The sequence below is a fragment of the Lissotriton helveticus genome, chromosome 4_1, assembly GCF_964261635.1.
Source record: "Lissotriton helveticus chromosome 4_1, aLisHel1.1, whole genome shotgun sequence".
NCBI classification, from domain to species: Eukaryota; Metazoa; Chordata; class Amphibia; order Caudata; family Salamandridae; genus Lissotriton; species Lissotriton helveticus.
The window spans coordinates 2,026,821,173-2,026,836,476 of record NC_136063.1 but is presented as its reverse complement, the minus strand read 5'-3'; the positions used below and the strand labels follow the sequence as shown (position 1 = coordinate 2,026,836,476).

The following is a 15,304-nucleotide window of genomic DNA, read 5'->3' as shown; positions in this document are numbered from 1 at the left end:
AGGGAAAGGAACCTGTCTCTGTCGCCTCCCTGAATAATTGGGCGAGATATGGAGTCAATGTCTAAAGGGCGTAGAATTCCTGGGGGAGGCCGTCCGGTCCCGGCGTCTTGCTGGACGAGACGAGGGTAATCTCATCGCCATTTTCTGCAGGGGTGATGGGATGGTCTAGATCGCCCCGGGCATCGGAGTCCAACTGAGGGAGACTACAGGCACCAGCCTGCAACAGATCTGTAAGGGTAAGGGAGGGAGTCCTGGCCATATAAAGCTGACGGTAGTACGTCGCAAAGGCCTGGGCAATGTCGGCCGGGGAATGATGCACCGAGCCATCCTGATCCGCTATTTCTGGAATTGTACTATTCGCTCTGGGGTAGATGACTAGTCTATGGAGGAGAGAACCGTTCTTGTCTCCCCATCCGTACACCCTGGTGACTGACGAGCGCCAGAGAAGTTTAGCCGTGTCCAGTGAATCATTGGCAAAACTACTCCCAAATGTGGGCAAGGAGCCTCACTTCGGAGGCGTCTGGGTTCAGGGCGGTGGTTGACTCGAGGCGCAGGGCCTGTGCTTCACGTGAGGTGAGCTGTTCCAGCTGTGCACTCCGCTGGGTTTTGAGTTGCCCCTTGGCAACCCCGTGTATCGTTGCCTTACCGGCCTCCCACAAGACGCCCGGAGACGACACCAACCCCTCATTTGTCTAAAAGTATTGTTTGAGCTCCCGCCCCACCACCTCGCGGAAGTCTTTATCCTGGAGAAACCATGCGTTCATTCTCCATGTCTGACGCATGGAGGCGTGGGGGGGGTTCCCACTGTGAGTAGCACAGGGGAATGGTCCGATATACCCCTAGGGAGGATAGCGACTTCCAGCAGCAAGAGGCAGTCGATTGAGGGAATGTAGAAGGTGTCAATACACGCGTGCGTGTGGTGCGCGGCCGAGGTGTGGGAGAACTGTCTAGTCCGCGGTTGCTACACACGCCAGGCATCACAGAGACCAAGGGATCCGTTAGGTGTTTCGCATGCGCCAGTCTGCCATGGGAAGGGGGCCCAGTCGTATCGAGCGCATGAGAGGGGACCATGTTAAAGTCATCCCCCCAGGAAGATGGAGCCCGTGGGCAAGGAAACCAGGAGTCCCGCGGAGGCTGCCAGGGTTGCAGTCAGCTGTGATGGGGGGGGGGGGGGGGGATTAGAACGACACCAAGTTAAGAGGTGCCCAATTCAGGGTCCTGGACAGTGCCACGAAGGTGCCCTGGTCGTCGTGAACCACTCGTGTCGCCACAAGCGGGAGGGAGCGCTGCACCAGAATCGCAACCCCGCGGGACCCGCGTACGAAGCCCGAGTGCCAGACCCTGTCGTACCCATACCTCGCTAAGAAGGGGCAGCGGTTACCCAATAGGTGTGTTTCTTGCAGCATTAGGACCTCCACCCCCTGTCGCTGCGCATATTGAAGTTCCGCCGATCGCTTGAGACGATCAAGGAGACCATTAACATTCCAGGACAGGAATCGCAAGGATACACTCTGCTGTAACCTGACTGTCATCCTAGTGGTTCGTCTCGGGGTGGGGGAGGCCCTGGAGGGGAGCTCTGTCCAGGACGCTAACACTGGGATGCGTGAATGGGGCCCAGATACTGTGAATTATGCCTCTCAGTGCCAGAGATTGGGCGTTCAGTGAGTGCTGGTGTGGTGAAACAAATGGACAACAAAAACCCAAAAACCAGGGGACAACGCCCACCCCCCCATCGTCCTACCCCCACCCTATACTTCAGGAACAGAAGCATCTGTCGCCCTAACAGTAACAATAGCACACAAAAAAAACTACAATGCTTGGGATCAAACTGCGCGTGGAGGACCCCTCCTCATGACAGGATGTCCGTAAACCAGTCCAAGAAGAGAGAGAACAGGGTAAGCCAGCCCGTGTCTCTGGCCACGGAGACAGGCCCGGCGGGCAGAGATGGACTCAGGCTGGGCCACTGAGAAGCGTTGGGCTACGTGAGAGGTCAGTATCCGGGAGATCGGGCACAGAAGAGGCCGGCAAGGACCCCCCACGGCCCAATGAGCCAGACCGTCCCGCAGACTGGAGGTCCTCCCGGGGCGGTCCGGTCGCCCGGGAGGGATTCAACGGAGAGCCCGAGCGGGTCCTCCTATGCTCATGGCGCCTGCATGAGCGGTTGCGCTGGGGCCCTGGGTTGGACAGACCAGGGCAATCGGATAGATCTCCCCCCCCCCGTTCTGGAGAGGATTCTGAGCATTGGGTCGGATGGGACACTCCTCCGTGGCCCAAGACCACGCTTCCGCCGGTGAGTCAAAGAACAAGGTTTTGTTGGCGAACACCACCCACAGGCGCACCGGGAAGAGGAGGCAGTACTGGACATTGAGGGCTCTGAGCTTCTGTTTGACCTCTCCAAACTAACAGCGCTGGCCCTGGACTTCCCGAGTGTAGTCTGGAAAGATCAGGATTGAGTGATTTTCATAGGGGAGGCATTGATGCTTGCAGGCCTCTGCCAAGATGGAGTCACGGTCTCTATAGTTGAGGATTTTCATTATGATCGGACGCGGCGGCGCCCCCGTCGGGGGCTTCGGAGCAGGGGATCCGTGGTCCCTCTTTATGATGAACCATGGAGAAAGAGAGCTCTCCGGTAGCCAGGATCTCAGCCATTGCTCGATGAACTCAGCGGGGCGATCCTCCTCCGCCCCCTCTGGAAACCCCACCAGGCGGAGGTTGTTGCGGCGCGATCTGTTTTCAGCATCTTCGGCCCTCCGGAGCAGCTCCTGGGTGTGTGCTTGGAGGCACGCCACCTGCCCCTTGAGTTGTTGAACGTCGTCTTTCACTGAATATATACGGGATTCTGTTTCCGGGATCCGGGCCGTGGCATTTCGGAGGTCCTGCTGGATGAGGGTCATGTCCACCCGGACCTCCGCGATCTTCCCCTTCACGGAGGACTGCAAGGTATGGATGGCCTGCAGGATGGTGGTGAGGTCCGAAGCCGAAGTTGCGTCATTTTCAGCGGCGCCCGCCGTAGCCCCGGCGTCCGTGGTTGTGAAGCAGTCCATTTTGGTCTGGGTAGCCAGGGTTCTGGCTGGCCATGGTTGCACCCCGGGGGGCCCTTACAATAGGCTTGGGGCACAGGTGCCACAGGGGGTCACCGGACTGCCCAGGAGGCCGGGGCTGGTGGTGATGGGCGACCCAAGGTGGAGGCAGCAACCCTCGGAAACCAATCGCGGCGTGGCGAAGGTGGATGATGTGGAGACGCCCTGTGTGGTGATGCAGGATAAGGCCAAAAGTTGGGAGCAGTACGCCGGGGGGGGGGCACCAGGTGCAGTACACCAAGGGAGGGAGGAGTGGACTCACAGGGAGGACCTCACGCCGCTTGACAGACATGGCCGAACACCCCCGTCTTTCCCGTCCCACCCAAGGGGAAGGCGCGGATTCCAGCGTCCAGGTGCCCTGGGAAGTTATGTGCCTGGTGGGTTCGGGGCCCCAGCCCCGAAACGCTGCACCCACCACGTGAGCACCGCTGCTGCCCGATGCAGTGGCCAACACCACCCGGTCTCCCGAGCCCCGAGGGCCCACTCAGGGCCCCCAACCACAGAGTCTTAAGTAAGGAGGGCCATCAAAACTAGATTTAAGATCCTACACACTACATGCCCACCAGTAATCTCTTATTGGCCACTTGGCCATGGGTTGTGCAGTTTGCCAACCACAGGTCAAGCACAAAGATAATTCCATAGAAGATTCCTTTGAGTACAGCGTCCTAGGGACTGTAATGCTTTCCACCCAATATTTGAAGGAATATCAAATTGCTTGCTCTTCAGAAATCTATTCAACAGAATTCACAAAGTTGGAGTTTTGCTTCCCCAGGATTACTCCTAGACTTGAAGCAATTTCGGTGCTTCTATTCAGAGGGCATGCAATGAAAGCCCTGAACACTTCAAACAATTGTATCATATTGATCTACTTTGCTTCGTTGTCAGAGTTGTGCATAGTGCTGAGGAAGAGAATATATGTTGGCCTAAAAAAAATGATTAAAGAAGGCAATGTTGCATCTCCATAATATTTTATGTTACGTTGCTTATGTTTAGTAGTGTTTAGATGCGATGTATGAGAGAAGTTGAGTTTAGGAAATCTGAATCAGTTACAGAATACATAAGCAAATAGATTTAAGAATAACTTAATTTTTGCTCATTTCCCTTATTTTCCATTACAGTTCCAGTTCATTCAGTTCTCAAATACTTTGTACAACTTATTCCAAGGAGACCCTGAAGAGGAGCTGATGTATCGGGCCATCGCAGCTGTTACCAGTCTCTTGATCAAAATGGAAGAAGTTGGCCGTATTCTACAAAGTCCCACTGCAACAGCAAAAAGCAAGCCCTTTGGAGAAGAGTCAGAGAATGAACCTGTTCTTCACCCCCAGAAGAGTGGTGCAGCAGAAATGACTGAAAAATCAAATTCCCAGCCCAAGGTGGAGAGTGGCTGGTCATTTTCCTTTGAGCAGATCCTTGCCTCCTTGCTAAATGAACCAGCACTAGTCCGTTTCTTTGAAAAATCGATAGATACCAAAACAAAACTAGAAAATGCGAAATCCTCACAACTAAGAGTTAGGACAAGGGTATAGTTGTGATTTATCAGCACCAAGCCATCTTTAGGTCACTGGGCATTCACCGTCTATTTTATTTTCCCAACAATGAGGTGGGAGCATTGAACCATCTTATAGTGAACACTTTGATTACTACTCCTACACTTTAGTGTCCTCAAAGAAGCATTCAAACTAAGCTGTTATTGGTTTCTACTTCCACAAGAGCTATCGGAGTAGTCAAGGTACTATTGGCTAAGCTCAAACTAAGGGTGAACCATTAACACTTCGATCTTCTCTTCCTCCTTCGAGACTGTATCTCAGCAAAAGCTTTACTGATTACATGCATGGTCTTTATGAAATGCTCCTACTTGTTTTTTTCAGAACCACATATATTCACTTTTAATGTTTCCTGCTCAGTGAAATTACAGAAACAGCCATAATATATACCTAATATTTTTTATAACTATACTATTCTTTCAAGTCTGTATTTTGGCAATCTTGATCCATTCAGACTGTGAGTGCAAACACCCTTTGTTCACATTTTAGGGCTTTCAGTGGTACTGTACGATAAAGCATCTTATTTTGAAAAGGAAAAGTTTCTTTGTTGTGCAATAGAGCATTCAGTCGCACATTCTTCCAGGTAAGAACTAACTGCTCTTTTTTTATTTATTTATTTTTTCCAAGTCATCACTGGTCTTTGGATTAAAATGTGTTGATAGTCTATTTAATTGTTCGGAAAGAGTGCATGGAAAAATTGTAAAACCTTAATGAGTTGAACTTAACTTCTATCTGACAACGAAAGTGCAAAATCAAAGACAAAAATACACTTCAGCTGTAATGACTAGCTTGTACACAGAGGCATCCAGTACATACCCTTGCATTCTGCATCACTGCAGCACTGCATTCACTGCGGTCATGAACACAATCTCCTCCCAAAGTCTTCACATTTTGAAACCATCCGAGGCCAAGACTAAGAATATATTTTGCCTAGCCCAGAGATCCATCCACAGTGTAGCTGGCCACCCATCACCTAGGAGTAACTCAGCCAGAGCCCCTCTTTTTGTTTGTTGAATCTCAGGTTTCTTAAACTTTCTGTAGCTATAGTTTTCACTGATCCCCATTACACAGTGCATATTGAAATCATATTGTGTAGCAGATTTAACCTTTGATACCTTAGAGCATCAAACTACTTGGCGAAATATCTATATTTATGTGTGTGTGTATATATATATATATATATATATATATATGTATATATATATATATATATATGTGTGTGTATAGTCACATATTTACATGTAGATATATATAGATGTAGTGACAGAGAGATTATTCATCATGTAATATGTTTTATATTGCTATTGAGGGGTCCTGAAGACACCATCAACATTGACACCAAAAGACGAGTCATTTGTTAATATCATTGTAACCCTGAGATGCAATATAGCACCGTATTGCACATAACCCTTTATGTTGGGTCAGTTAACTTGAATATAGAGTTTATTGTAGACCGTTAAATACTGGACCATACTGTTTGGTGGTCGGTGGGAAAAAGGCAAGAAAAATACAGAACATCATTTTTTGCTAAGACTGTAAACATTTAGAAACAACAACCCTTGCTAGAAAACATTATATTAGTAGAAATGTGAACTTGTTGAAGCTGTCCTCTCCAAGGCTCCCTTAACAGTGGACCTTGATTAGGAATAGAATGGTCAAGCTTAGCTTACCTTTAATTAATAGAAATTAGATTAAACAATGGAAAAGACTAAAACTGTGCACAATAGTTAGGATCTGTCATTTCTGTCATTTTGGTGATGAAACCCACGTTTCACAGAAAACCTGGGAAATATTTTGCCTTTAATATGGTTCTCTGTGCTATATGGGTTTCTACTTCACTGCACTGTAGTTTGTTCAATAAAACAGCCCAGACGTGTAATACTTGCATGTAAAAAAAAATGGGTTATTAATTTGGGACACTGGGGACCTATACCAACTCAATAACCCCACTCTGGTTAGTCCAAAACACAGTTCTGAGAAAATCTCTGCTTAATCCCTGGTAGCTATAGCTGCAGGCAATCTCCAGAGAGGTGTATGTTGAGTTAAAGCAGTACCAACAATTTTACATTAAAGAACACAGCACCATAAAAAAGTTACCAAGATCATCAGAATAGGGCAAGAAGAACCGGAGATATGAACTTTGAAGTTTCAAGTCAAATCGTTCCTATAAGAAGGTAAGCTCTATTGAAAACACAACAGTCATGGTGGACTGGGACCTAAGAGCAATTTCAGGTCAGCTGCGATGAAAAGGTCAGCTACACCAAGTGAGTGTCAAAGGTTTTACCTTCATACTTAATATCCACCTTCTGGGAAATCATCTTCTGGTCAGACCTGCAACCCCTAGCTCCTCTGGGCATGCTTCTGGGTACAAGGTCTCTCTCCTGCAGGGTGTAGTCATCTTTGCCGAGCTCAACCCTCTTGGTCCTTCTGCTTTTTATGTCCCTGAAGCAGTAAACATGAGCCCAGCCACTTGAACCTTGGAGAGCAGTTACAGTCCCTGGGTGCCTGCAGGATTCAGGATGCCTTGAGTCCCATTTGTGGAATCTCCCAGCAGGAATCAGGAGTCTTCTTCCAGCAAAGCAACTTCTTCATATGGAGCCTTGCCAGGTCCAGTGTTGTTCCGGGGAAGTGGTAGTTGAGGTGCCAGATTTATCATGTGCACTAGCCAGTGATTGGAGAACCCACCCAATCCTAACAAGTTTCTCACAGTCACCTCCTCCTCTTGCTGCACTTCATCTTTGTCTCACTGACAGATTGCCCAGGATCCCCTGTTTCAATATGGTCGGACCCTTCTTCCCTGTAGCTAGAGCCTGGCTGTCTACTGGGGTCCTGGCAATGGAAAGGAAAATCCCTCCCTGGCATATCTAAGTTAGGAGTGCTAAAGCTGCCCTTTGTTCTAGGAACTATAGTTGTCCATTCCTGGATGCCCAATCCCTGCTTAGTGGTCAGATGTTAACACCTGTTTGCCTTTCCTAGGGACAAGGAAAAGCAATTGTGCCCTGATCCGGAGTTGCGAACTCACCCTGCCAATGATTTGTATTTCAGGTCTAGGGGTGTGATGAGTGGCATGACTGATTTTTAACCATTTGTGTCTCAGCCAAAAGTACATTTTTATAAAGTTACTTATTTTCTGCTTAAGTTATCAAAAGTCGGATATGATGATTATTTTTTTTAGGTTTTTTATAATAAACAGGAAATAACTTTGAAGTATTTTTCTAGCCCTTTCCTAAGTGGAGGTGGAAAATAAATATTTTAATCCCACCTACGCCTGTTGGGGAACAATCTAGCCAGACCTACACAGTGAAATAGATTTGGGGATGTATTTCACTAGGGGACACTCACCCCAGTATGTAATGTAGCTTATTTATATATATATTAGCACCCTGCCCTGTGGGCTTACAAGGTACACTTCATGTGTGACTTGTGAACAAATAAACATAGGCTTTTTCTACATGACAAAGGCATATTTTCGTGCCATATGTCACTGCTGTGCATTCAAGCTACAGTCGAGCAACAGTACAGCAGTGTTCCTTCCTGAAATCTCTTTTTGTCACTTGTTGGTTATGTAAATATGCACTGCAGCCCACATGTGACATTTAACTTCCCATACCATAGCTGCACAAAATGCACCATGTGCAATTCATGGACTTATAGGTAAGTATAATAGGACACATAGGAAGTTCCAGTGTACAGAAAATGTTTTAGTGTGGAATCAAAGGCAATTTATTATTTCTCGAGTTCTAAAGCCAGCAAAAATTGGCTGCAAAAAAGGTGAAAAAACTGGGGTGACCTTTCAAAAAGGCAGATTTGTGAATGTATATGTTTACATATACATGTGTTTGTAGATATATATATATATATATATATATATATATATATATATATATATAACCACAGGACTCTCAGAACCTCCTCTTCTGCGAACAAAGAGAAACGGGCACCCGGATAGATTGGCAAGTGTTTATTCTTCCTCACTCCTCTGACACGTTTCGAGCACCAGGTGCCCTTGATCACACCTTTTTTTAAATGCTTTGTGCACACCCCTTTTCCCCCTACATGTGATAGTTGACATAAAAGAAACACTATAAGTTTCGATTTTCTCGAGGCACCTTTTCATGTTCACATTAGTACATATGGTTTAAGATGAGATTTCATTTCTATACATGGGTTTTAGAACATTATAAAAATCATTAATTCCACAGTTAATACATTTGTGTGTATAAATAACCATTTAGTTAAATATTTATAAATATGCATAAATAGATAAAAATATACATATCACATAAATGTATATATATATATATATATATATATATATATCTCCCATGCAAAGGAAACGTGCGACGACACTCAAGGAGTTGCTGTGCTTCAAAAAGTATTTTATTCGGCAGCAAAACAAACAACGCGTTTCACCTAACGGCTTGGTCACGTTTGTTATGGATTCAGAAACGTTGTCCTTTTACATACCAGTGAAATATTAACATAGACAAAGGACTACCTCAAACTCACCCCCAAGTGTAAATGCATGGCAGACATTTTGGAATGGTAAAGTGATTGGATCTCAACCAACATGATGCGGTTTACTGCCTAAATGCAAATAGAAACATACAATTCATGTAATGTTTTGATCAGATTAAGCCATATTCCTGCGGTAAAATCAATTGTTATGCCCAAGTGGGCATATACTCTTAAAGCAAATTAGTCGAGCCTCAAAATAGTCAAAATAATCATCCTATTTACAGATATCGCCCAAGTGGGCATGAATTCAATATCTCTTAAGCTCGCAGTATAGTATACAAGTCCCAATCGAATTGATTAGAATATAATACCAACAGAGAACGGCTAAGTTAAGAGGACACTTATGTACAAAATACTGATTCAGTATCCTCTGGGTCAACGTTTGTTTTATACATCACATGGACAGATCATCCTTTATTTTTCAATGCTGAATCCTATCCCGGATTGTACCATATCCAATAGTCCCCACGTGCAAAATATCTGTGAATTTTAAAACAAGTATTTTAAAATCAAGGCGTACATTTCCGGCAACAGCTATGTACAGAATAATGTTCAACATTCATAAATCCGATAATTCATTACTTTTCACTTATCATGGTTACTTTCTCAGAAATTCATTGTCATGTTACTTTTATTACTTCTGGACAACAAAGGGAGAGGTAGGGAGAAGAGGACACTCTCTCAGTCCCCAATCAATTGCACATAAACAAGAAAAGAGAGGTCAGATCTATCCCCTGATCAATCTAGGAGAAATCTCTACAGACCACAATTCAAGGAGTCAGAACAAGGTTAACACACCCGATTTGGGTGGTAAAGAAAGCCCTCACACACTGACCTAGTCAGTGTCATGCTTCATCATCGGGCCCCACCAAAGAGGCCGAGTGCCTCTTCGGTGTGCTACGACGCCAGAAAGACTGCGGAGCTGGTTGTGTGTGGAGGGCAGTGCTCTAGTTTACAGTGAAGTATTAAAAGTGCCTAAAAAAAAGGGTATCAAAAACAAACTTTAATGACTGATCCCTAAGGCACATAACAAAGAGTATTAAGTGTCCCATCCACGGGGTCCGGTATTGAGGCCACAACCAGGTTTTCAGCGGGTCGAGAGCGCTGAGGGCGATGTGCCAGGTCGCTCCGACCCCCTCCCGAGACCCATGGTGCTAGTAGCGCCCCTTTTGAAAGTGCTGTGACACTCCAAATTTACGGAGTATTTTTGGAATGAGTATTTTACTCTTCCCACATTTTTACGCACTTTTTTCACCTTTATAATTTTCACTTTCACGTCCCCAGGTTAGGGTGGGTGATTAGAGAGCCCATACCGCCGGGGTTTAGTCCTGACGAATGCCTTGGTAATAACCACCCTTATGGCAGAAACATGTTGACTAGATTAATTTGAGTATATCCTGTATTTAACCAACCCTGAACCTTGGCAACTAAATACAGACACTTAATACTCTTTGTTATGTGCCTTAGGGATCAGTCATTAAAGTTTATTTTTGATACCCTTTTTTTTTAGGCACTTTTAATACTTCACTGTAAACTAGAGCACTGCCCTCCACACACAACCAGCTCCGCAGTCTTTCTGGCGTCGTAGCACACCGAAGAGGCACTCGGCCTCTTTGGTGGGGCCCGATGATGAAGCATGACACTGACTAGGTCAGTGTGTGAGGGTTTTCTTTACCACCCAAATCGGGTGTGTTAACCTTGTTCTGACTCCTTGAATTGTGGTCTGTAGAGATTTCTCCTAGATTGATCAGGGGATAGATCTGACCTCTCTTTTCTTGTTTATGTGTACTTTTATTACTTCTCCAGATGAACAGACAGTTCTTCATGATTGTTCAACCCCTGTGGATATGTACATTCAAAATCGATAATAAATCTTGATTCCAACTTGCGTAAGCATGAGGTTCTGTCTCCTCCCCGTGTACCCAGGTCTACTTTGTCCAGCACCACCATTTTCAGTAGACTTTCATTTTGATAATGCTGTTCGAAAAAGTGCCTAGCAACTGGGTACTGTGTGTTATGATTTTTTATGGCTCTCATGTGTTGAAGCACTCTTTCCTTTGCCTTCAAAGTAGTGCTGCCCACATACCATTTGTTGCAGGGACATATTAACAAGTAAACACAGTACATGGTATTGCAAGTCAGAGCTTTATGTATTGTGAAAATTCTTCCCGTGCTAGGTACAATGACCTCTTTACAATTCTCACTATTGCGACATGCCTTGCACGATCTGCAACATCTGAACCCCGGTGTATCTTTAGGTTTCGTAACTCCTATCACTGCATTAGGACTTAGTTCATCCCTAAGTGATCTGCTCTTTCTAAAAGTTACTTGGGGGTAATTTTTGAGGTGTGGTTTCAGATGCTGATCTGTAAGCAGCACATGCCAGTGTCTATTAAGAATCCTTTTCAGTTCACTTGATTGTCCTGAAAAAGTCGTTATAAATCTGATATTAGATTCAACTTCTTTATCCACATTGGTATCTAGGAGATCCCTCCTGATTCTCGTATCTGCTCTTGCAACTGCCCCTTGTATAGTTTTATTGCTGTACCCTCTTTCCCTGAAACGTGCAATCATTTTTGATTTTTCTGTTTCAAACATCTCAGCTGTACTGCAATTGCGTTTGGCACGCAGTAGTTCCCCATAGGGGATACTGTCTACCAGTCGCCTGGGATGTGCGCTTCTCGCATTCAAGAGACTTGTTACCTGCAGTAGTTTTTCTATACAGGCTTGTGGTCATTCTAGTCCCTTGTATTTCTATCAAGACATCCAAAAACTCTATTCTAGAAGTGTGTATTCCTGCTGTAAACTGTAAATTCATAGAGTTTTTATTGAGTTGGCACACAAATTGTCTGGCAGATTCTTCTGAGCCATTCCAAATCATAAAAATATCGTCGATATACCTCAGCCACAGGACAACCTGGTTGTTAAAGGCGAACACTTGGACACCTGCTCCTCCCACCACCCCATGAAGATGTTGGCATAGCTGGGGGCGAAGCAGGTGCCCATCGCCGTGCCCTGTGACTGACGGTAGATCAACTCATCAAGAAGAAAATGGTTGTGTGTAAGACAAAACTCAATCAGATCTAATAACATGTTGGAATGTTCGAGAAATGCAATGGATCTTGCTTTTAGAAAATGTCCCACAGCCTGCAATCCAAGATTATGTTTAATACAAGTGTAAAGACTGCTCACGTCCAAGGTTACAAGAATATAAGTGTCTTCCCAGACAATTCCTTCTATACTCTTGAGAAAGTGTGTCGTGTCTTTTAAGTATGTGGGTAGAGCAGCTACAAATGGTCTTAAAAAGTGATCAATGTACTGAGAAGTACTCTCCAATAGTGAGCCCATAGATGATACTATGGGCCTCCCTGGTGGATCAGTGGCATTTTTGTGCACTTTGGGGAGAAGGTACAAGATCGGAATCTTAGGGTGATCACATTTTAGAAACAAGTACTCATCCCATGTAAGCAAACCTTTATCACGATAATCCTCCAATTTAGCCTCAAACAGAACCTTTGTGGCTCTGAAATCTGCAAAGGTACTAAGCTCATAGCAGTTTCTGTCTCCCAATTGTCTATGCCCCTCCGCTAGGTATCTATCTTTGTCCAGAATTACAACATTGCCACCTTTATCCGCATTACGAATAACAATACTCTCATCTGTTTTTAAGTTTTTGATTGCATTATGTTGTTCAAAAGATAGATTTTTCTTATTGTGGGGCATCTGTTCTGGTCTTAATTTTTTAAGATCAGAAAGAACACCTTTCTCGAAAACTTCCACAGCTTTGCATACAATCTGCGGAATAAACTTAGATTTGGTTTTAAAGGTGCTCCCTGGATTAACATTGGTGTCAACATCCTCATCAGACAGATAGCTATTGCCATCGACCACCCCTGAGGAAATAATTTCCATAAGTTCCATATCATTTAAATCCAGGTTACTGTTAGGATTCAATCTCCCGGTAGAAGGAGGCTTAAAAGGATGAGTCTCAAACCATTTCTTAAGTTTCAGTTTTCTCGAGAAATAAAATAAGTCAATTCTTGTCTGGGCATAATTGAAATTGCTAGAGGGGCAAAACGACAATCCTAAGGATAGCACCTCATGCTCATGTACAGTTAATGTTCTAGTAGATAAATTGATTACCGTCATGCTTGAGTCTTGCTGCCCCTTGTCATCATTCCCATGGGCTGTTTTCCGGCGTTGCTGTCTAATTTTTGCTTTTTTGTTCCTTTGGGTCTTCCCCGATTTCCTCTGCCGCGTCCTCTTTGGCTTCCCTGATCCTGTTGTTGGTCTGTCCTTCCCTGATTTAGCACTATTATATATATATATATATATATATGACAGGCGTCTCCCTTTGAAGAAAAGAGCTGGAACCCAGGGGAAAGGTTGGAGGGACTTTATTATTGAAAGCTCACAGTCCAATGGCGGTGAATGCATTTCGGGCGTTCCCTTCTTCAGCGCCCAACACCAGACTCGTGCTCCATCACCAAGATCTTTCCTGCTGCCTTAAGAGTATGTCACGTGGGTACCGCTCCTCCCCCATTGGCAATCGTGCTCACCTGCTGCAGTCCAACATCCTCCTGGGACTGCAACACCCACAATGCAGTGTGGCCGCAGTGAAGGTAGGTGAAAATTGCGGGGATGGGTTGATTGTCCTCTATAGCGGCACCCCTGTAGGCTAGCAGGCTCGATGTGTCACCCCACAGAGTCTCCAAACAACAAGACCCTCCTCGAGTCCCCAATGCCGCCACAGCCACTAGCGTCAGGAATCAGTGTGCAGGGGCGCGACGCGGACAGCAATCAGCCCAAGGGAGGTAGAATACCTCGGCTGCTCCCTTTCTCCTTTGGCCAGGGCGGGTACCAGAGAGTGCTCGTAACCGAACCACTAGAGAAGCCGTGAGGCATGCCAGTTGCAATCTGGACCCATAGACGTGGCGGGGGTATCCTGTAGTGCGCTGCTGGCCGGCGCAGAAATGTCTGACAGGCGTCTCCCTTCGAAGAAAAGAGCAGGAACCCAGGGGAAAGGTTGGAGGGACTTTATTATTGAAAGCTCACAGTCCAATGGCGGCGAATGCATTTCGGGCATTCCCTTTTTCAGCGCCCAACACCAGACTCGTGCTCCATCACCAAGATCTTTCCTGCTGCCATAAGAGTATGTCACGTGGGTACCGCTCCTCCCCCATTGGCAATCGTGCTCACCTGCTGCAGTCCAACATCCTCCTGGGACTGCAACACCCACAATGCAGTGTGGCCGCAGTGAAGGTAGGTGAAAATTGCGGGGATGGGTTGATTGTCCTTTATAGCGGCTGAAGAAGGGAAGAAGGGAACGCCCGAAATGCATTCGCCGCCATTGGACTGTGAGCTTTCAATAATAAAGTCCCTCCAACCTTTCCCCTGGGTTCCTGCTCTTTTCTTCGAAGGGAGACGCCTGTCAGACATTTCTGCGCTGGCCAGCAGCGCACTACAGGATACCCCCGCCATATATATATATATATATATATATATATATATATATATATATATATATATATATATATATATTAATCCAACTAATGCTGCGCACCTCTCCAGATCCTGGAAAAAACAGCCACCACGAACTCTTAAATGCACAAAGCAGTGTTTTATTCGCAAAATTTACCGGCAAACTCACTCAACGCGTTTCGAGACCTAGGGGTCCATTATGATGACGGGCGGACTTAGTCCGCCCGCCATCACATCGGGACCCGGGACCGCCCGCCTTAAGGGCGGGGGTCCCGATCAGGGCATTAGGATGCGCCCGCCACACAGGCGGGCGCATCCTGTACGGGTGCAATTGCGGCGGGCGGAGCAGAAATCTCCGCCCGCTGCCATGTTAAAAGTGCACGTTTTCATTTCAAAGTGCAACATGACAGGCACCGCGCGGTGCCTGCCATGTTGCACTTTGAAATGTGGGGGGGTACCATAGGTACCCCCCATGTGCAACCCCCCAAGCCACGACTCCCAGGGGGCCCGCAACGGGCCCCCGCAGGGAGTCTCCGCATGCCTTTCCGTGGCGGCATCGCCGCCACGGAAATGCAAGGTGAAATGCACATTGTAATATGGCGGGCGGTGTCTACAAGACACCGCCACCATGTTACAGGTTTTCCGCCCCGGCCGCTAGGCGACCGGGGTGGAAAACAAGCG

At 46.2% G+C, this 15,304-nt stretch overlaps 1 protein-coding gene across 1 annotated transcript in view; it reads left to right on the top strand.

The window, feature by feature from the left end:
* TBC1D8B (TBC1 domain family member 8B) overlaps window positions 1–5,156 on the top strand; it is a 1,086,956-nt gene extending 1,081,800 nt beyond the window's left edge. Inside the window, exon 21 of the mRNA XM_078688663.1 lies at window positions 4,199–5,156. Coding sequence (XP_078544789.1) covers window positions 4,199–4,606 — 408 coding nt within the window. The 3' untranslated portion in view covers window positions 4,607–5,156. The remainder of the gene's footprint in view (window positions 1–4,198) is intronic.
* Window positions 5,157–15,304: the final 10,148 nt, after the last annotated feature.